Source organism: Papaver somniferum, chromosome 8, assembly GCF_003573695.1.
Source record: "Papaver somniferum cultivar HN1 chromosome 8, ASM357369v1, whole genome shotgun sequence".
NCBI lineage: Eukaryota > Viridiplantae > Streptophyta > Magnoliopsida > Ranunculales > Papaveraceae > Papaver > Papaver somniferum.
In genome coordinates this window covers 43,656,989-43,679,573 of record NC_039365.1, presented here as the reverse complement: position 1 = coordinate 43,679,573, position 22,585 = coordinate 43,656,989, and the positions used below count along the sequence as shown (strand labels likewise).

General features: G+C 37.2%; 3 protein-coding genes and 1 pseudogene across 5 annotated transcripts; 2 read left to right on the top strand and 2 right to left on the bottom strand.

The window, feature by feature from the left end:
* Nucleotides 1-707: 707 nt before the first annotated feature.
* On the bottom strand, nt 708-6,531 carry LOC113301698 (annotated as a pseudogene).
* A 3,720-nt stretch (nt 6,532-10,251) lies between these two features.
* On the top strand, nt 10,252-12,247 carry LOC113306818 (protein ELC-like). Its single transcript, XM_026555734.1, has 2 exons — nt 10,252-10,277; nt 10,643-12,247. The coding sequence occupies exon 2, from the start codon at nt 10,654-10,656 to the stop codon at nt 11,812-11,814; it is 1,161 nt and encodes a 386-aa protein (XP_026411519.1). The 5' UTR covers nt 10,252-10,277; nt 10,643-10,653; the 3' UTR covers nt 11,815-12,247.
* Nucleotides 12,248-13,006: 759 nt separating this feature from the next.
* LOC113306819 (ribosome biogenesis protein bms1-like) lies at nt 13,007-16,276 on the top strand. 2 transcript variants are annotated; one of them, XM_026555735.1, is made up of 5 exons: nt 13,007-13,351; nt 13,447-13,537; nt 13,664-13,800; nt 14,421-14,598; nt 16,099-16,276. In XM_026555735.1, exons 2-5 carry the CDS (start codon nt 13,528-13,530, stop codon nt 16,143-16,145), a joined length of 372 nt encoding a protein of 123 aa, XP_026411520.1. In that variant the 5' UTR covers nt 13,007-13,351; nt 13,447-13,527; the 3' UTR covers nt 16,146-16,276. The 2 variants fall into 2 exon arrangements, with proteins under 2 accessions (XP_026411520.1, XP_026411521.1); XM_026555736.1 differs by having other exon boundaries at nt 13,007-13,366.
* A 2,709-nt stretch (nt 16,277-18,985) lies between these two features.
* On the bottom strand, nt 18,986-22,057 carry LOC113306816 (adenylosuccinate synthetase 2, chloroplastic-like). Of its 2 annotated transcripts, none has more exons than XM_026555733.1 (5): nt 21,786-22,057; nt 20,711-21,035; nt 19,902-20,594; nt 19,469-19,777; nt 18,986-19,365 (listed from the first exon to the last, which is right to left on the bottom strand). In XM_026555733.1, exons 2-5 carry the CDS (start codon nt 21,002-21,004, stop codon nt 19,195-19,197), a joined length of 1,467 nt encoding a protein of 488 aa, XP_026411518.1. In that variant the 5' UTR covers nt 21,005-21,035; nt 21,786-22,057; the 3' UTR covers nt 18,986-19,194. The 2 variants fall into 2 exon arrangements, with proteins under 2 accessions (XP_026411518.1, XP_026411517.1); XM_026555732.1 differs by having other exon boundaries at nt 20,711-21,039; nt 21,786-22,056.
* Nucleotides 22,058-22,585: the final 528 nt, after the last annotated feature.

Here is a 22,585-nt window from a genome sequence, read left to right as displayed (position 1 = left end):
TTCTGAATTTGTATCCTGTATGAATTTTATCTTGGCTACCTCATTAAGGCCCATCATTACTGGTTTCCATCTCTCTATGATAATTTGTTACTGCAATTTCGCAACCTTAAAGTTCAAACTACACCAAAATGATTTCACCTGCTCTAATAGCATACTACAATTATTGATTTAATGACTTTCTTCAGAAAACCGGTTAAGATCTATGGCCTTTATTCAAATCAATAAAAAAAAATCGTTGCCGCTTAATAAAACATAAATACCGATAAAAAAAATTCTTGAACATAATCAACATCTGTCAATTAGATTTGAAGTCACAAAGGGTCGACAATGTCTGTCCAAATCTATCAAATTCTGGCATCCAAAACACTAATCCTTCACATACGTAGATAGATGATACTGGATTGATACAGAGCTTATACCTACTTACCTGTTGTGAAAGCTAGCAGAAGAAGACAATATTTGATTCAGATACAAAAAATCATTTCATATTACTTGGGAGTTAGATTGTGTTCTTAAAATATATAAAACTTTTAGCTCCCATCAATAGAACCTGAACTTCCATTATATCAATAACACAAAGTGGTTGAATTTAAATGAGCACGACAATCATAGACTTCCTTATGAAACAAAAGGGCATACCACTTTTTGTGGGGAAATGGGAGAAAGATGTCATATGAAGTCAATCTATTCACTCTGACATTTTAATCTTACTTGTAAATTAGGGCATCACATTGAGGTCCTACACCAATATAGGAACACTCGCTAGCTCCTCTATTCTTTCCACATATCTTCGTGCAGCCAGCGGAAGTTCCTCATAATTTCTAACTTTAGAAATATCAGTATGCTACCCAGGAAACACCTCGTATTAAACCTAAAAACCATATGTGAATCAATGTTAGAATAGTATTAGAGAATACACCTAAATGCATCTGATTATGTTCATGTATCATTTCTAACGAGTTTGCACATATTCACCTGTACTTGCTCCGACATAGAAAGGTCTGCATGGAAAGATTTAATTGGTATCCCGTCGATTTTGTAGGATATTCCTAGCTTAATTTCTTGGAGACTTGACAGGACATCGAGCTTGGTAAGATTGAGATAGGAGAACCCGTTAATTTGACAGAAAAAGTCTAGTACTACGATATCAAGCCAACCACATCTTCGAGGCCGACCAGTAGTAGTACTGAATTCATGCCCAGCTTTCCTAAGGTCTTCTCCAGCTTCACATAATAACTCTGTTGGAAAAGGACCAGATCCAACCCTTGCAGTGTAAGCCTTCATCTGCACAAGAAGTTTGCAAGTTCAAAAAAGCACAAAAGAAAGGAAATGCTAGTATGAAGGAGCTACTGAAAAAGTGGGGGCACAACAACCTCACCCAATACTTCACTTAGCAATATCCATGGATTAACTCCAATATACTTTTAAGAGAATCAACTAGACAGTCAGACTCAATCTTAATAAAAAATATATCAAGGAGTTATATCTCAATTTCTCAATTCAATACTTACTCAAGCAAATAGAAATCTGCGAGTCTAAATGAATACAAGAGAAATTAACTTGAACGGTATTAAAGACCAATATTCAAGGATCAATCAATTTCAATCAACAACCAAAGGTTGGATTTACCAATTGATCGATCCAACGCACAACCTGTGATATTTCAATTATATAACAAAATATAATGCGGAAAAGAAATAACACAGACACCAGAATTTTTGCTAACGAGGAAACCGCAAATGCAGAAAAACCCTAGGACCTAGTCCAGATTGAAAACACATTGTATTAAGCCGCTACAGACACTAGACTACTACAAACTAACTTTGGTCTGGACTGTAGTTGAACCCCAATCAATCTCACACTGATCCAAGGTACAATTGCGCTCCTTACGTCTCTGATCCCAGCAGGATACTACGCACTTGATTCCCTTAGCTGATCTCACCCACAACTAAGAGTTGCTACGACCCAAAGTCGAAGACTTTAATGAACAAATTTGTATCACACAGAAAAGTCTACAGGAATAGATAAATCTATCTCCCACAAAAATACCTACGAGTTTTGTTCTGTCTTTTGATAAATCAAGGTGAACAGGAACCAATTGATATACCAAACTTATATTCCCGAAGAACAACCTAGAAATATCAATCACCTCACAATAATCTTAATCGACAAACGAAACAAGATATTGTGGAATCACAAATGATGAGACGAAGATGTTTGTGACTACGTTTCTATCTTAACTATCGGAGAAATTAATCCCAAGCCAATCTTACGATTGCACTCAATCACGATATAAATATCAAGATCAGATCACGCAACTACAGAGAAAATAGTTGGGTCTGGCTTTACAATCCCAATGAAGTCTTCAAATCGTTAACCTATAGGGCCTCGGTAGAAACCTAAGGTTAAAGGAGAATTGACTCTAGCTTCTACAACTAGTATCACACATGAGGTGTGGGGATTAGGTTTCCCGGTTGCTAGAGCTCTCCTTTATATAGTCTCCAAATCAAGGTTTGCAATCTAAGTTACCTTGGTAACAAAGCATTCAATATTCACCGTTAGATGAAAACCTGATTAGATTCAAGGTAATATCTTTCAACCGTTAATCGAACTTAGCTTGTTATACACAAATGAAATGCACGTTCATTTAGGTTTGTGTAACCATACCTAAACGTGTACACCTAGTTGGTTCAACAGTAGTTAATCAAATGGTTAGCCATATGAGCACTTTCATATCAACCATATTCATCTTCACCATAACTAGTTGATGTGATTTTTCAAGTTTATCGTAGTAATAAGATTCGAACTCTAAGACTTGTGAAGATTAAATTTAAAGGTTTAATAATAAAGGGAGAGTTACTGGGTCTAGGATTCCACCGAATTCATATCATCAGGCTCAATTATTTATTCTCTACAATTATCGCTCAATAAATGAAAACATGGACTCTTATTTTTTCCAAGATAGATTCTCAAAATATTAGTTATAAATCATAAGCATGGGACATCAAACATTTAAGAAAGCATGACCCATCAAATAAAATGATAACTAATTAATTCAAATCATAAATCAATTTAAAATAAATTCAAAAGTCATAAAAAGAATAAAATAAATTCACCCATGTATGAAGTCCGTCTTTCTCCGTCGACCCAGTGTTGGGGTTTAGCTTCTCATGATGAAAACACACTCAAAAATATAATTCATAGCTCAAATGGTGTTTTTATTGAAGAAAACTAATAATACAATGAATCTGCAACGCTGTATTTGCGTTACAAAGGTCACCGTTACAAAAAACTGTTGCAAATTCAAAACAAGTGTCTCAAACTGACTGTTGCGAGTACTGTTAATAAACGACAGTTCTCTGCGACAGTCAGTAGGCGTCAAATGTTCTTCTTCTTCTTCTCTGCAGCAGCAGAGAACTCTGCTCTGCACCCCTCTGTTCTTCCCCCCAACTCTCGATATCCCCTCTCTGACTCCTAGGAATCATTTATATACCCAACAGTCAAGAAATATTTCCAATAAATGCTCATAATCTCCTCAGTAATGACATTAAACTCGGGAATATTTTCTTTATTCTCACGCGATTTTGAGTTGTTTGATTTATCCCCAAAACTTCCATCCAACAGAAAAATCCTAAGAGAATATCCTCTCTTCATTCCTAACTTCCTATTATAACTCAGAGAATCAAATCAATTACAACCGATAATATCTTCCTTGCCCTGTTTTGGATAACTACCGAAAATAACCGAGTTTGCTTCTTCAAAACATGTAAAAGACGTGTGTACATAGTGAGCATATAATATTTGTTCAAATCCCATGAAAATATGCAATAATATCTTCCCAAAAATACATCCATACTCCAAAAATATCTCATGGGCACGTGCATTAACCTGTTTTTCTTCCAACTCCACGTAACCTCCTGATTCGTCGAGGTTAAACAACTTGTTATCCATGTTTAACCGTAACAGGGTTGTATTAATCCAAATATACGAGAAAATCTCGATAATAACTCTTCAATCAATTTTCAGAAATCTTCACAGGTTTAAAACATTTTCCCTCCAAAAGTATTTTTTATCTTTTGCTTCAAATCGATCACTAAAGCCAAATTCGATCAAGTTCAAAGACCTTACCAAGCCTGTTTAACCAAAAGGAAGATACCCATTCAATTTCAGCCATTAAGTCTCAGTCGAACACCTCCAAAAGCCAAACCCTAATTCTGCCACCATTGTTCCCGCCAAAATTGAATATTCAAACGAAGAAGAAGGTCTCCCCTTATCCCGAGTGCTGCAGTGTGAATAGAAATAGGTGCTGATTAGTAAAGAATGTCCCCCTTAGTAATTGAGTGCCCCTTAACCAACAGTGAGAGTCCGAATAACAAATGCCTTCCGGGGTGCTTTTAACAACTTTTCGAGCAACATTATCTACAAGAGCTTATTCCCTTCAAAAGACTTAAAACAAGTTTATTAGCCATAAAATGAGGCCTAGCTAATGTAATTATGGGTGAAAACGAGTTGTACTTTCGTGCTCATCACTAGTTCAAAAAGAACTAGTCAAAGTTGTTCAATTGCCTAGATCTCATAGAAGTATACAAGACACAACCGAAGCAAAAACGATTTTGATTCACTCGAATCGATTCATGAACATTATAGCCACGGTTTGCAGATATGTATTCCTTAGTTTATATATGTATTAGTTCACGAATAAACCATTTTTAGGAAATAACCCACTCAAGTATGCATACCGGTACGCATACTTAAGTACCCGGATTGAGTTTGTTTTCAGTTCACAAACTCCAGCAGAAATTCATGGGATGTGAACTTCCAAAAGTACGCGTACAGGTACGCGGACTTTAGTTCCGGTTATCCTGAGCAACAAAGTATGCATACTTTGGTTCAAGGATTTTGGACTTAAACAAGTATGAGTTCACATACAATGTTTATATCCACTCAAGGTTATATATTCTAAACTCTCATTTCATTCATTGAAACATACTTAGAGGATGTTAAATAGAGGTCATTCACACACTATTTTTCATCAAAGAGATTTTCAAGATATTGAAATAATCAACATGACTTTCTTCACTTGTAAAGATGAACTTGGCCGAAGCGAAAGCTTACCAACATATATTTCGAGAAATAGATAAGCGAGATAAATTCGGCTCGAAATAGCAAATGTGTATAATCGAAGTCTATATAGCAATACGACTTTTGCCTCAAGATAGGAGATAGAGTAGATAGACTTTTGAGTAATATATAAGTTCAAGTCTCCACATACATTTTAGTCGATGAAGTTCCACCAGTTCCTTGAGTAGTTCTTCGTCTTTGTATGATGAACACCGTGGAGTCTAGATCTCAACTACACTTTCTATGCTAGTCTGAGACTTAGCTATTAGTAGACTAGAAATCAAGACTTACAGTTTTGACAACTAAACTTGACAAACAAGCTTGAGATAACAACGCTTGCGAGTTCGAACGAGTAGTGCTCTAACAACTACGATGTGCAGTACGAAGTTTGATAATCCAAAGTGAATTAAAAGGGAATAGTCACTTACAACTCCAACTAGATCACCCAAGACTCTTGGAGCAATACCAAGTCCGGTGCATATACCACCAGCTGACGGGCTAGATGAAGTGACAAATGGGTATGTTCCAAAATCAATATCCAACATGGTTGCCTGACCGCCTTCAACCAACATTTTCTTTTTCTGTGCTATGGAATCATTCACAACATGAACAGTATCAGCAATGAAGGGTCCCAATCTGTCGGCAAACCTCTTGTACTGTTCAACTTCTTCATTTAGCATGTCCTTGCTATAGTTAAATCCTTTGAAACGGGAAGTTGCGTCAGACAATAATACATCCAGCTTGTCACGGAAAGTATCCATGTGCCTGAGGTCGCATACTCTTATGTAATTTCGAATCATCTTGCTAGAGTAACAAGGTCCAATTCTTCTCTTTGTTGTCCCTATAAACGACTTAGCAAGTTCAGATTCTCTGAGCCCATCTACAGTTTGATGGAAATCAAACAGAAAGTGAGCACGGTAAGACACCAATATTGTTCCTTCACAAGAAACCTCATTACACTCAAGACCATCGATTTCTTTAAAAAGTCCAGGAAGATGCACCACAACTCCGTCACCAATGAGACAAAGGGTTTCTTTGTTAAGGATTCCTGATGGAACAAGGTGAAGAGCAACAAAAGAGACAACAGAAGCTGAGGGGGTATAAATCCATATATACCTGACAACGAGCAACGATATCAAAATGCTTTGCCAAGATATCAACTAACTTCCCCTTCCCTTCATCACCCCATAGACAACCGAGTACACCTGAAACTTGGCTCCATGAACTGAGTTGACCGACATCGTCTGCAGTCACAACCTTGAGAGAAGAGGCACTTAAAGCTTTTAGTGAGAGCCTAGATTAATAGGAAAGATGAAGAAGAGGCCTTCCATCACTGAAGTTTTTGTTATAAGATCTCCCTTTAGGAACCGTAAGAGGGCTAGAGTAGACTCTGAGAGATGAGAGGTTCATAACATCCTTTACTTCCTTCTTTTCTTTCTTTCTAGCCAAGTCAATATAATGTATTTCAGTCAACACCGACACTTAATCATTCCGAAAGAAAGAAATTGTATTAACTGACATAGGTTACATAATTGAGGTCTTTAGTTGTTTAATACTAGGAGTATCCCACCAAGGTGTAGTCGATATATTTATAAAAAAAGTACAAAGGACTCTCATCTATTTATCTATCAAATCGATATACCAATGTGTATTATGATCAACATGAGAAGCCCTCTACCAAATTGTGCAACAAACATATTAACATTTCATATTTTGTCAAAAAGAAAATAATACTACAGTTTTACCAGTGCCTATTGTATTCAGTTTCTAAATTTAACAAACTAATCACCTCATCACAACAAACTTACAGTATATTGTATATATATAAATGGTGTCACGAATTAGTTCAGAACAATCCAAAAATCTTTCAGCATTGCCAGTGTTCCAAACAATTGAGAGTACACAAAATTTATACAATAAGACATTCCCAAGTTTTAGTTCAGAGCCATCACCTTTTTTACAGTATATGACCACTACAATAGAAACCCTAATAACTTCATCTCCATTTATCCGTTATCAAACTCTAATGAACCAGAACCCTAATTAAAAATCACTCATCATATACAAAATTCCTCCTACAGAACTTAACTTAAACTCATACAGCAGATTCTCCTAAAAATCATCAAATACCACAACTTGTGCAAATCAATTCATTAAACATAGAAAAATATAAAATTAAGCAAGACCCAAAGTCTAAGCTACATACCTAAAACAGATTCAACCCTTAGATATGTAGTAGTTGAGGATCTTTAGGGTTTGCAAATTGAATTTTTTTTTTTTTTTGATGTCTTAGACTAGTGGTCCCTAAACTACATCCAAACTCCTTAAATTGGAATGGATTACATCAATTACAAGATTTGAATCCCTACCTTCATAGTGGGAGGGAGCATGCCAACCATCATACAACTTGTTGATTGGCAAATTGAAAAAAAATCCGATCTCTATGATGAAATTGAGGTGTTAAAGTTTTTTTATACACCTGTCCAACTTACTTGGGTCTATAAAACAAGCGCGTAGTTTGTTTTTTTTTGGACGACTCAAGCGCGTAGTATATGTTGTTAACACTAGGGCTAAGTAAGTCCACGCGCCTCTGAGTCCACATTCTAAACGCCCAAGTACCCACCACTAGGCCTGCACACGGTTCGGTTCGGTGCGGTTATAGCTAAAACCGTTCACCTAACTGTGTTCGGTGCGGTTATCACAATTAAAACTGCAACCGAACTGTTTAGTATTCGGTTCGGTTTTTAACCGCACCGATACTATTCGATTACGGTTCGGTTCGGTTCGGTTTTCACCTATACCCTGCACCTGTACATAAATACATTCTGAATTTCTAATAAACTGACCCTACATGTCTACATTCCATACTTAAGTCTTGACAAGATAACCATAGTCTAGAGAATAAAAACAGAGTTGAAGTTCACAAACAAATTGACCAAAGTCTTAAGTCTAAAGATTAACCAAAAAGTCTGATGAAACCAAAGTTAAAAAGCAAGTAGCATAAAGAGTTGTCAGTAAAAGAAAAAGAGTCATCCATTTGATCTTCATTTCTCAAGTAGCAGACCAGTAAAAGATTGCAGTCCATCCATCTCTCAAGCCAATCATCCCCTTAATCTTCATCCTTTCCCAAAATGTCTGCAACAAGAATGCAAAGAAGAAATATTCAAATATATTCAATGAAGTCCAATGATAAAAGGTATAAAAACTAACAGATAAAAGAAGATAACATTCATTCAAATTTCAAGTCAAAAGAGAAGAGATTCTATTACCATCTTCAATGTTGGAATTGTCATCTGGTACATAGTCACACAGAAAATCAAGAGAGATAGGTTTCTGCAACCAGCTTTGCGTACAGAGAAGTGCTTCAACTGTCCTGGCAGATAGCGAGCTTCTCCATGGGGTAAGAATGCGCTTTCCGGTACTGAATGCAGATTCTGATGCAACAGAAGACACTGGTATTGCCAAAATATCCTTCGCCATAAGTGATAGCACCTTGTACTTGGTACTATTAGCCTGCCACCATGCCAGAATATCAAACTCCCTGGTAGACGCTTCACAGTCATCAAGCAAATACCTTTCAAGTTCTGACTTTGGATGAGTACTATGAACATCCATTCTTCGCCTTTTCTTCCTTGATTCAAGCATATCCTCAATGTTCTCTTCTTGCACAGAAACAACCATGTCATCAACACCAGCAGCAGTTGTTGACCCAATACTTAAGACATCAGAAAAATCAATAGTAAGTAATGATAAAAAGCAGATAAGCAAAAATTAAACCCTTAGAGCATATGAACTAAATAAAGCAGTTCATATGCTCTAAGGAATTTTCTATGTAAAACTTGAAAACAAAAATAAAGTTGTGGCACAGGGTAGGCTTTAAATAAACCTAAACAGTTATCCAAACTCCTAAGATACACTCCACTTAGAGCTAGAAACTCCCCTAGTAAGGGTTTAATGGAGTTATACCCAAATTCAAAAAGTCACAGATCATAAATCAAAATGATTATCAGGTCTACCTAGATTGTATCAATAAATTCTGATTTCATTATCAATCAACTAGAATTGCTAGATGATGAAAGAATTAACAAAACACATAATCAAGTTCATTATGTTATTCATAAATCTATTAAATTATCATCAACAACTACAAAATCAACACAGTTCATGTTTTTCAATACGTATTAATAAAACAAAATTAACAAAACATCTACCCAAGGATAAAACAAAGATTCAACACAATCCAATTCAAATAAGATCTAAATCTGTAATACGGATTGATATTCACACAAATTTAGTCAAAGCAATAACGGATCCATGCATACATATACAATTTATTCAACAAAATCGAAATGAAACCAAACAAATCAGAACAAGAGAGATAGGTTACCTGTAATCAAACTCCTTCCTTAAGAAATCTTTCAGACTCCTTCCTTGAGTTCCTCCCCGTAACTCAACCAAAACCTAAAATAAAAAACACATGACTGTAATCAGAAAAAATAAGATTTGACAAAAGAAATTGATTGATAAACACAAAACAACAAGCAAACGATTTCGATAAAAGAAACCCTAAGTCCTAACAGAAGAATAATTAAAAAAAAAACCCTAGAAATTGAAAAACAAAAAAATCAATCGAAACCCGTGACCTATTTACTTACTAGATAGAGCCATATAGGTGGTGGTGCTCTTGATGGAGGTGGTGGTGGTCTGATGTCTACTGGTGGTGGAGACGACTGAGGTGATTCAGGTGAAGGCTGAAGAGAAAATGAAGAGGGAGAGGAAGAGAAAGAGAAACGAAGAAGAGAAAATGACGAAGAGATTAGGGTTGCCAGAATATATATGGTGGAGGCTTTAATCTAGACGGCTAGTATTAATCAGGATCAAAACTAATCGACGGTCCATACTAATCGGTTGTTCGGTGCGGTTAGTGTGCGGTTATGGATGGAACCGTTCGCCGAACCGTAAATCTAACGGTTATTAAAATGAAAACCGTGACCGACCGTTGGATCATCGGTTCGGTGCGGTTAGTGCGGTTTCGGTGCGGTTAGTGTGCAGCCCTACCCACCACCTCTACAATCAAGCGAAGCAATCTTTTTCCTCCTCTCTTTATCCTCTCTATAGGGTTTGTCCAACTCCGATCTACACCTCTTCCGCTACAACTAGGGCTGCACAACGGGTAGGGTGGGTAGGATATGGCCTATACCCGCCACCCTACCCGTTTACCGGCGGTTAAGAAAATCTTTACCCGCCACCCTACCCGCCAAATAATGGATAGGGTAGGATACGGTTAAAAAACTGGCGGGTAGGGTAGGGTTGGCGGGTAGGAGTAGGGTATATGCACTTCTAGGTAGGGTGGGTAGGATATGACCTATACCCGCCACCCTACCCGTTTACTGGCGGTTAAGAAAATCTTTACCCGCCACCCTACCCGCCAAATAGTGGATAGGATAGGATACGGTTAAAAAACTGGCGGGTAGGGTAGGGTTGGCGGGTATGGGTAGGGTATGTGCACCCCTAGCTACAACTGAAAGAAGAATGGTTCCGCATCAATCAACTCAACAATTCCTATCCACCGTCTTATCCCAACGAGGTCCATCAGCTTTACAATACACAGAAGATTCAAAATGGTTAATCCGTCAACACCTGGTATCCTTGATCGAATCATATCCATCTCTACAACCCAAAACAGCAGTATTTAATCATACAGATGGTAGAACAGTGAATCTGTTACAAGCACAAGGTACAATTCCAATGATTTATATGAATGTTACTTACAATATACCTATTGTGATTTGGTTAATGGAAACTTATCCTCGTCATCCACCTTGTATTTATGTTAATCCTACTCGTGATATGATCATTAAAAGACCTCATGCTTATGTTAATCCCTCCGGTTTGGTGTCCACGCCCCTGTTACAGTCTTGGATTTACCCTAGTTCTACTCTTTGTGATGTCATTAAAGAACTTAGTGGGCTTTTTGGTCTTGATCCACCGTTGTTTACTCTCCAACAACAAAACCCTAATACTGAGAGTATGAGGATTCAATCCAGACCTGCAACTCCACCTAGGGGGGCTTATGATCAATCGCCTTATGGAGTCTCCCCTTCTCAGAATATGAATCATCGGACTGATGATCCAGTTGAGATTTATAAGAAGAATGCTATTAATAAGTTGTTGGAGAGTCTACATGGAGATATAGCCACATTGAGGAAAAACAGACAAGTTGAGATGGAAGGACTGTTTAATGCACAAGGTATGTTGAGACAGAGAGAGGAACAGTTATCAAAAGGGGTGAGAGAAATGCAACAAGAGAAAGAAGGATTAGAACAACAGTTACAAATGGTTTTAATGAATACTGATGTTTTGGAGGGTTGGGTAAAAGAGAATCAAGTCAAAGTGAAAATCAATAAAGGGAATTTGAATGTTGATCAAGTTTTTGAACCTGTTGATGCTCTATCGAAACAAATGCTTGATTGCACAGCAGCAGATTTAGCTATTGAAGATGTGATTTACTCATTGGATAAGGTTTTTCAAGAAGGGTCTATGGCATTTGATCAGTATCTGAAGAATGTTAGAGCTTTATCTCGTGAGCAATTCTTTCATCGTGCTACAGCTTCTAAGGTTAGAGCTGCACAGATGCAAGCTCAGGTTGCTAACATGGCATCTAGAGCATCACATTCACAATATGCTATGTGATAGCAGGTATTTGTTGAAGAAATGGATTCAAGGAAGACAGAGAGTGGTTGAATATGAAGTTTGAATGGTTTGTGAACCGCCAGTTACAGCAGTTGTGAGCTTTCACGATGTCTTTGAGTTGCAGGGGATCTACAGTTGTATTGCTAGACAGATATGCCAATTATTACTTTTACTGTCATGAGTTTTTGCCCCTTTAAAAAATTATGTCGAAGAATCTGCAGTATCAGGTCAGTTGTGAGACTTGTTAGTGGTTTGCTTTCTTGTACATGATTTTAGAACTTTTTTCTCAATCATCATTGGGTGATCAACATAATGAGTCCAATAGATAATAATCTGATATTCTGAGCACGTGTTTTTTATCTGTAATTTTGTGCTATGAATTGCACATAGTGATTTTAATGGGATATGAGTGAGAATTATTAATTGTGAATGCTATTATGTTGTTGATTTTACATCTCACCCCATTTTTGTGGAGTTATACATCAGTTCTGGAACTATGTGTGAGAAACTCCACGGAATGTAGCTATTCCGTTACATTTTTAAAGTGCGTATCCAGTTATACTTCACTATATACAGGATCTCTCTTTCCTAGAGTTTGCTATGAGGAGAATACCCCTATTTGAGGTTTTATCTTTATATTATTTATCAATTGAAGAAGTGTAGCTATTTTTATGCCTATTGCCTAGAGTGGGGGGTAGACTTTCATCGAAGGTAGAGCTATTTTTATGCCTATTTTTATGTCTTTTGATTCGTGAATTGTTCAAGTTAATTTTTCCTGACAAATTTATATTACTGTGGTAGTACAAAGGTTGCCAGTGACCTCTTTGACGTATGAGCATTCTGGTGTACCTCTTTTAAGCTAGGAGCATTCTGATTGTGATCTAGTAGTCTGATGCTTTGACCAAGTATTAGTGGAAAATTCTGATTGTGTACCTCTTATAAGCTAGGAGCATTCTTTTAAGCTAGGAGCATTCTGATTGTGAACCCTGAACCAAGTATTAAACGTTAAACGATAGACCAAAGTTAAGTAGTTGGAAGTACTTGCAAAAGTAGTCATTAGTGGAAAATTCAAATTCTTGATCAGGTAAGATAATATCTCTACTTCTTTTACGTGTCTTGAACAATCCACTAACATTTCTTTATAGCTGTCTGTTGAATTTGTTTTTCTGCAAAGAATTTTGTGATAGCTTTTCTGACTGTTGTATAGGAATAGCAACCAAAGTCACCACGCATTAGATGGATAACAGCTGAATACGATATTGTTCCACAAGTATCCAATTTCTGCTGGAACATTGACTACAATAGTGTAGTAGATTGTGTGCCTGTAACGAAGAAATAAGGGTAGAAAGACAGGTGGCTGCAATTATCTACTGCCTTGCGCTATTGCTGGTCATGTTTGGCTGGTCTGTGGGAACCGGTACCATGTTGTGCTGACCACAGGACGATGGCATATATGCGCCTGGTCACCTACTGGTTTCAACATCCTCTTTTTGCTTAGGTTCAACATCGCAGAGCATGTTAGTATGGATTCAGGCTGGTAGGTGGTATACTGGTACGTTGACATAAATTACAATGTCCAGGGAATTTCACCCCTTCTGGTCTTTAACATTTGGGTTCGTTTCTGTGTTCTAGGTTGGGAAATCTTTGTTGATTGATTCTTTAATCGAGTATTATACTGCAAAAAATCATGCCAAAGTAGGAGACACCATTATAATGGGATCAGGTATATTTAGCCTTCACTTTTATTTTCTTTCTCTTTTATTTTATTTCTCTACGTAGTGGTAGTAAACCAGTGGTAGACATACACCATGTAATCTATCCCATTGATTCAATTTTTTGTTGTTGCTAGGTAACCGTAGACGGATACAGTTTGTGGAGTGTCCCAATAATATGAATGGCATGACTGATGCTGCAAAGTATGCAGACGCAGTGATGTTGCTCATTGACACAAAATATGGGTTTGCTGCAAAATATGGGTTTGAAATGGTAAGTCACAGTAAAATGTTCAGAATGTTCTTTTGTCATTTAATAATCATTAAAGTCTAGTGTTCATCCGCATTAACTTTCTTTTAAGAATTTGGCACTCCACTTCGATGGTATCTCCCTGATTTTTGCTTCAGCTCCGAGGAAGATTGTTACCGATTTTAGCCTTAACTTGCAATGGCTTTTTAAAACCAAACCATATGATCAATGGTAGCCTACATTCCCATGCCTTGACAATCTAGTCTCCTTCTCACCTTGTGAAGCCACATGCTAACTCTAGGTATCTCACCCTTTTCATCTACGGGTTGAATAAAGTCTTGCTGTAACGCAGCTTTTTATACTTTACCTGTACGTCTCCATAATTTGTAAGGTTATTTAGCTTCATCAACTTGTCCATGCATACATTTTTTATAAAATTAGATGGTAACCTTATTTCCTTCTTCTCTGAGTTAGTTTGTTACACTTACTTTTATGATATTCAAGTAAAGGACTTCCAGAAACTTTAATCTGTACATACAGTCGTCAGTTCAATGTAATTTTTCTGTGTCCGTAAGTATGTTTTACTTTAATGGAAGCTAATCAATATGTTTGTCTTACTGCAAAATGCTTTTGTTTGGCTTTAGGAAACATTCGAGTTCCTTAACCTCTTACAAGTTCATGGCACACCAAAGGTCATGGGAGTGCTTACATATCTTGATAAGCTAAAAGATGAAAACAGACGTGAAACAACCAAAATGCGCCTCATGCAAAAATTCAGAGAACAAAACTATATCCGATCATTGTTTCATTTGGTTGGAGAAGGTACAAAACTATACCTATCTATACCCAAGATTGCGGGGGGTGGCACAAAATGCTCGAATATACACCTGAAGCCGAATCCTGCATTGCAACGTTTTGGGGACCTCTTGCACCTTCCGGTGCTGGAGTTGTTGTTGTACGGAGTTTGGCTGACAACAACATCTGATGTGTTCTTTTTAAAGAGATTTCCTGTTTAGTCCACTAAACCCGATCCGGATTAGTAGCTAGTCCAGCGAGAAACAACATTTACTTCCTAATCCAAAAAAGATTTGAAAAGATTAGAACTACTCTACTAACCCTAACATATAATATACTATGTATGTTATTAGTAACATATATACTAGTATTAATACTAGTTTACTAGTATACTAGTATACATATGTAACTAGTAATATATAGTAACTATTAACATATGTAATATGTAGTAACTAATAACTAGTAGTATACTAGTATACTAGTATTATATATGTAGTATGTAGTAAAATATGTAGTAACATATATAGAACAAATGTAGTACGTAGTAACATATGTTACTAGTAGCAATATGTTATATACTGATATATGTAGTATGTTATACATTGGCACTACATATTAATATGTAGTAACATTATTAATATGTAGTATGTTATATATTGACATTACATATTAATATTGATACTACATATTAATATGTAGTATGTTATATATTGACACTACATATTAATATGTAGTGTCATATTAGTATGTAGTATGTTATATATTGATATTACGTATTAATATGTTACTAGTATACTAGTATACTAATTTACTAGTATAATACTAGTTACTATTAGTACTACTAGTATAGTACTAGTTACTACTAGTAAACTAGTCTACTAGTACAAATGTTACTACTAATATAATAGAGTAGTTACTTAATTTACGAGTAACATATTCTTTTTACTATTAATATAGTACATATTGATATGTAGTATGACCATATTGATACTACTAGTATGTAGTAACATATTACTAGTAATATTAAATGTGTTGATACTAATTAGATCTGTAAGGGTGTTTTAGGCATTTAGAAAATACACTTTATAATCTCCACAAAGTTTTTGGACTAGCGAGTAAATAATCTAGTCCAAAAACATGTTTTTGGACTAACGAGTAAATATTTTTCATGGGTGGACTAGCCATTAACTGGGTCATGAAAAATTGGACTAAACAGTAATTCCTACTTCTTTTTTAAGTTAAAGATCAATTACTTAAAACACATCTTGCTTATGTTTGATTCCTTCTGGGCGTCCGATCAAGCATTAGGAAAAACGTGAATTCCGGACCTTCCCAGACCGTCATGTTCAGCAATATGAAACTAATGACCTTTTATTTTTGATACATATTAGCATGACTGTAATAAATGTTGGAAGTTGAAGAGCAGTTACATTCATGTTTCAAATGTTAGTTGTCTGTGTTTCCCTTTATAAGTGGCTATCTTGGATTTTTATTTATTTGCTAAGTAGCTTGCATTTGAATCTTCAGGCAGCATTTCGGATTTTAGCAAAAGTATATGTACTCGATTACCATGATGTGGAGATATGGAAGCAAATCAAGTGGACTGGAACTCCTTGCTTGGTTGCGAATGAGATTGCTTATATCAAGGGCATGTTTACATCAGATGATGAAATCGGTTGGTTTAGAGATGGAAAAATTAAGACAGATGAAGGAATTCGGGGGTGGGGGGGGTGGGGGGGGGGGGGGGATTAATGAGGTTAGTTTTGTTCTCTTAACGTGTATCTAAATTACAGTGAAATAGATATTCACCCAATTATTTTTTGCCGTCACAAAATTTGTGAGCGAGCGCCGAAGTTTCTGTGGTCCTTTCTATTGGTTCCCAGTTGTATGTTAAAGAGTTTTAAGAGCATCTCAGTAAAGTGCTACAGAGTTGTCAGGAACCTTTTCTCTAAGTGAATGTTCAAATTGTACACTCGCTTGTATCGATCCGTTTTGTTGTACCAGGAGTTCCAATAGTCCTGTTTGTGTTTCTAACTGTATTGTTACCGTGCAGGCTGCACAATCAGATTTCTTCAATGATCTGGGATGGAGTGACCATCAACCTAGAGAATGGATTGCTAAATGTACTTTTGATTACGTGATTCATATGACTTGTAGCGTTGTCATGAGTATGCAGATCCAAGTTAAGGGTTCCTCGCATCTTCAACCTGCCAACGGCAGTCCTGGAACGTAGAGATGGTGTTTGGCAAAGCATGGATTCAGCCGAGAAGGTCGTCTCTTTTTATCTTGATTGGGAGAAGATTTAAGTTACTGTTCCCAATTTTAGCAGGCCTTATCTGACTGCTTGTGTTATTTTTCAGGCACATGTATTAGTGATATACAAGAACAAGATAGCAGCAGCAGAGTCCATGAGAACAGGGTTTATAGAGTTACTCGGCGAGAAGCTCAAGGTTGATCCGGCGAAGGCGTGGGGGACTTTTGAACAACGGCGTGCAGTGGTCATTTTCGCGGCGATACCTCCTTGGGGGTCTAAGTTGCGTGAGCAGTGTCTGGCAAGAACGTTGGTGTTTTATGCACTTGTTTTATCGTATAAAACGATTTATGTAGCTCGTTAAAAAATCAGATTAAATCTACAGTTTAGAGCATTTTGTATATAGCTTTCAGGATAGTGTATCTGATTTTGTTTTATGAACGTTGGTGTTTTATCGTGTATCTGATTTTGTTTCTATTATGGCTTATCTACAGAGGGAGAAAATGAAGCGTTTTTATCCTGAGGGGAGGGATCCTATGTCCATGATTTCAATTGTGACTGATACTGCTGGAGGAGAAAGACCTTGTTCCTAGAATGTCTACGAGACTAGGGCCAATGGGGCACTCTTTAAGATGAGAGTTTATTGGAACTGCCACCATTTGTAAACCCCTAGAAAAATCTGTGCCATCAAGCCTTTGCACAAATCCTGGAATCAGACGGCTTGCTTTGCACCTGCAGCCAACACTACCTATAAGGACTTGTACATTTCTGGCCACTTGAGATGAATTGGTATATGCAAAATAACGTGGGGGAGAGACGGTGGAGGAACTGGAGTGAGATTTACTCTTATACTTCCAGACAAGGCACTCCTACAGATTGAACCTGATTGGTGGTTGACAGTCATACAACCATAAACAAGGAACAAAGCTGCCACCAGGGTAAAGTGGGTCAACAACTTCACCAAGTGGTCCTCCGGTAACACGGTAACCCTCAACTGCACCCATCAGGATAACTTGCGTATCCCAAACAGCTAAGATGCTCTGAGCATGTACCAAACTCGAGTTCCCTAAGTAGTCCAATCCACACCCGCTGAAAATTTGTGCTCTGGCTTCACCGAATTACGGGAAAGTAATTCAGGGAAGATGCATCCTAGAGCTCTGAGCATTGCCCATCTACAATGACTTCACGGTTCTTAGAGAGTTTCAGGATCGGCAGATAATCCAGCGGTATCCCAACCATAACCGCCTGGAAATTCACCGTTGAGATATGATGGAGACTCTCCGGAAAAGGGTCCTAAGCATTTAACTCGGTCAGGATCCTGACTATTAGATGAAACAGCAGTCTTGGATGATTTAGGCTTTGCCACCATCTTTTTCTGGAAAAGCATTGTGATCCTTGGCCGAAAATCTTAGAAATGGGTGATGAGTGATTTACTGCCTCACCTGCAAGGGAGGGAGAAGAAAAAGCCGTGATTGAAGTAGCCATTTATGTTGGATTGAGAAATGAAGTAGGGTATTTGTAAGGAAGTATGATAGGGTATGTTCCATCTCTGAGATATCTCTGTCTTTTTATTGGTCGGTTAAGTATTATGGTACACTTTATAATATTTTGAATAGTACTTGACAATTTCCATCCACAACTTCATAGCTTAGATGTTTGTGCAACTCTTATAAGCTATAACAAAATTTGTGTGGCGCCTGTGAGCTAAGGGAAATCCGATCCTTCAAAATTTGTAAGAAAATCTGAAACCACATCGAGCTTCACCAATCCAATAACACTCCAAATTCAGTTGTCCTCATCTTTCAAAGGATCCTATGTCGGACAACAAAAAAAGCAAGCAAATAATATATCTTTGGGTCCGGTATGAATTGCATCTTATTATTGCAACTTAAAACCAGACTAAAATGATTTCTCTGCCCTAACCGGCCATCCTTTTTTCTGAAAAAAGGGTCACGGTCTATGGCATTTACTCAATTATATAAAGTGATTATTTAGAAGCAAATATCATAAAAGAATTTCACAATCACCCATCTGATTATTAGGAATCAAATGTCTAGCTTAGGTGACCCATTTGTCGAGCCTACGCCTACTTATGTACCTGTTGAGAAAGCTAGCAAATGCATACAGTATTTGATTTGAACACAAAAAAACTATTTCTAGTACTTGGGGAGTTAAATTGTGTTCTCAATTATATAGAACCGTGAGCTTCCATAAATAGAACCTGGACTGCAATTATATATCCATAACACAAAATGGTTGAACTTAAATGATCACGACAATTCCTTACGAAACAAAAGGGCATACCACTTTTTGTGGGGAAATGGGAGAAAGATATCACATTAAGTCACTTAATTCACTCTGACATTTTAATCTTACTTGTAAATTAGGGCATCTCTTTGAGGTCCTACACCAATGTAGTGAATAGGAACACCTGCTAGCTCCTCTATTCTTTCCACATATCTTCGTGCAGCCAGCGGAAGTTCCTCATAATTTCTAATTTTAGAAATATCAGTCTGCCACCCAGGTAACACCTCATATTCAACCTAAAACCATATGTGAACCAATGTTAGAATAGTATTAGAGAATACACCTAAATGCATCTGATTATGTTCATGTATCATTTCTAATGAGTTTGCACATATTCACCTGTACTTGCTCCAGCACAGAAAGGTCTGCAGGGAAAGATTTGATTGGTATCCCGTCGATTTTGTAGGATATTCCTAGCTTAATTTCTTGGAGACTTGACAGGACATCGAGCTTAGTAAGATTGAGAGAAGAGAACCCATTAATTTGACAACAAAATTTTAGTGCTACAATATCGAGCCAACCACATCTTCGAGGCCGACCAGTAGTAGTACCGAATTCATGCCCAGCTTTCCTAAGGTCTTCTCCAGCTTCACATAATAACTCCGTTGGGAAAGGACCAGATCCAACCCTTGTAGTGTAAGCCTTCACCTGCACAAGAAGTTTGCAAGTTCAAAAAAAGCACAAAAGAAAGGTAATGCCAGTATGAAGGAGCTACGATGTGCAGTACGAAGTTTGATAATCCAAAGTGAATTAAAAGGGAATAGTCACTTACAACTCCAACTAGATCACCCAAGACTCTTGGAGCAATACCAAGTCCGGTGCATATACCACCAGCTGACGGGCTAGATGAAGTGACAAATGGGTATGTTCCAAAATCAATATCCAACATGGTTGCCTGACCGCCTTCAACCAATATTTTCTTTTTCTGTGCTATGGAATCATTCACAACATGAACAGTATCAGCAATGAAGGGTCCCAATCTGTCGGCAAACCTCTTGTACTGTTCAACTTCTTCATTTAGCATGTCCTTGCTATAGTTAAATCCTTTGAAACGGGAAGCTGCGTCAGACAATAATACATCCAGCTTGTCACGGAAAGTATCCATGTGCCTGAGGTCGCATACTCTTATGCCATTTCGAATAGCCTTGCTAGAGTAACAAGGTCCAATTCCTCTCTTTGTTGTCCCTATAAACGACTTAGCAAGTTCAGCTTCTCTGAGCCCATCTACAGTTTGATGGAAATCAAACAACAAATGAGCACGATCAGACACCAATATCCTTCCTTTACAAGAGACCCCATTAGACTCAAGACCATCGATTTCTTTAAAAAGTCCAGGAAGATGCACCACAACTCCGTTACCGATAAGGCAAAGGGTTTCTTCGTTAAGGATTCCTGATGGAACAAGGTGAAGAGCGAACTTCTTCCCTTCGGCATTGTAGATGGTGTGACCCGCATTTGCTCCACCCTACAAATAAGACAATAAATAAAACTACCGCAATAAACTAAACAAACACATCAAATAATAGATAGAACCAATCTAAGTTAAAGACAACAGAAGCTGAGGGGGTAGTTCCTGTATACCTGACAACGAGCAACAATGTCAAAATGCTTGGCCAAGATATCAACCAACTTCCCCTTCCCTTCATCACCCCATTGACAACCCAACACACCTGAAACTTGGCTCAACGAACCGAGTCGACTAACCTCGTCTGCAGTCACAACCTTAGGAGAAGAGACGCTTAAAGCTTTTGGTGAGATTCTAGATTCATAGGGAAGATGAAGAAGAGGCCTTTCATCACTGAAGTTTCTGCCATACGATCTCCCTTTAGGAACCGTAAGAGGGCTAGAGTCGACCCTGAGAGACGAGAGGTTCATAGCGTCCTTTACTTCCTTCCTTTTTTTCTTTCTTTCTAGCCAAGTCAATATATATGAATTTCAGTCAACACCAACACTTACTCATTCCAAAAGAAAGAAATTGTATTAACTGACGGAAGTTACATAATTGAGGTCTTTAGTTGTTTAATACAAGGAGTATCCCGCCAAGGTGTAGTATGTTTCGATATACTTCTAAAAACACTCCAAAGAGCTCTCATCTATTTATCTATCAAATCGATTCAACAAGGCGTATTATATTCAGCAAGAGTAGCTGTATACCAAATCGTGTAACAAACATATTATTAACATTTCAGATTTTGTCAAAAAACTCATATTGACATTTCAGATGATTACCAGTGCATAAACTAATTATCTCATCATAACAAACTTATAGTATCTTGCAGTTATATATATGGTGTCACAAATTAGTTCAGAACAATCCAACAACCTTTCAGCATTGCCAATATTCCTAACTGAGAATTCACAAAATTTATACAATAAGACAGTCCCAAGAGTTTTGGTTCAGAACCATCACTATATGATCACTACCATGAAAACCCTAATTACTTCATCTCTAGTTACCAGTTACCAAACTCAAAATGAAACCCTAGCATCTTTGTCAAATAAAGCCAAAACCCTAATTAAACATCACTCATCACAATTAGAATTCCTCCTACAGAACTTAACTTAAACCCATATGCAGATTCTCCTCAAAATCATAAAAATACCAGAACACAGAAAAACATAAAATTAAGCAAAACCCAGAGTCTAAACTACATACCTGAAACAGATTCAACCCTTTGATGGGAAGCAACTGATGATCTTTAGGGTTTGCAAATAGAAAAAAATGGATCTAGGAATCTGTGAAATTGAGGTGTTAAAGGTAGGCCATTACTAGGGTTTTAGTACTTTAGCAAGAAAAGGAGAGCGAGACTGTGAGAGGCGGAAATAGAATTTTTCGGGGGGGTTGATTTGAATAGTTGGTGAGAGAATATTTTCTTTTATTAGGGTTTTAATAATTATGGGGACAGGAGAAGAAACACACAGAGTTAGGACAGTGTATCTTAGCTTCCTGCTGAAGTGTTTTGTAATCATTATGAGCCTATGAGGTACAAAAGGATATGTAAGAATCTAATTACACTGGTTATTATTATTGCTTGCAGGAAGTGGAACATGTTTTTTCACCCGTATGTATTTTATTTTTTCCAACAGGAATGTTTCAAATCGATTTAGTGAAAAATCTAGAACTATTATAGATTCGGATACAAAACAATGTTATAAATTAGGAAAATTGTTATAAGTTTGAACCCGTATTACATGTACTCATACACGTAGTTGAGTAGCTATACATATCGACTTACAGATTTGTGGTACGCATATTCTTATGTATGTCATATGAAAATCTGTTTGACTCGTGAACCGGATCGGTATGCATACTTGTATGCAAACCATTTTTGAACTGTGGTTACGGAATCAGGATTAGTTTCCAAACCAGTATGCAAAATAAAACAAAACAGTTTTGTGTTCCCGAACTCGACTGTGTTTCCAAACCAGTGCACAAACCGGTTCGTTTATGTGAAC

Excerpts from the sequence above, each read along its gene's own strand:
- LOC113306818 (XM_026555734.1), top strand. The coding sequence starts at position 10,654 with ATGGTTCCGCATCAATCAACTCAACAATTCCTATCCACCGTCTTATCC.
- LOC113306819 (XM_026555735.1), top strand. Across the intron at positions 13,801-14,420 it reads CAAAATATGGGTTTGAAATG|GAAACATTCGAGTTCCTTAA; the intron begins GTAAGTCACAGT and ends GTTTGGCTTTAG. Across the intron at positions 14,599-16,098 it reads GTTTCATTTGGTTGGAGAAG|GCAGCATTTCGGATTTTAGC; the intron begins GTACAAAACTAT and ends TTGAATCTTCAG.
- LOC113306816 (XM_026555733.1), bottom strand. The coding sequence starts at position 21,004 with ATGAACCTCTCGTCTCTCAGGGTCGACTCTAGCCCTCTTACGGTTCCT. Across the intron at positions 20,595-20,710 it reads ACATTGTTGCTCGTTGTCAG|GGTGGAGCAAATGCGGGTCA; the intron begins GTATACAGGAAC and ends TCTTATTTGTAG. Across the intron at positions 19,366-19,468 it reads CTGTGCTGGAGCAAGTACAG|GTTGAATATGAGGTGTTACC; the intron begins GTGAATATGTGC and ends ATATGGTTTTAG.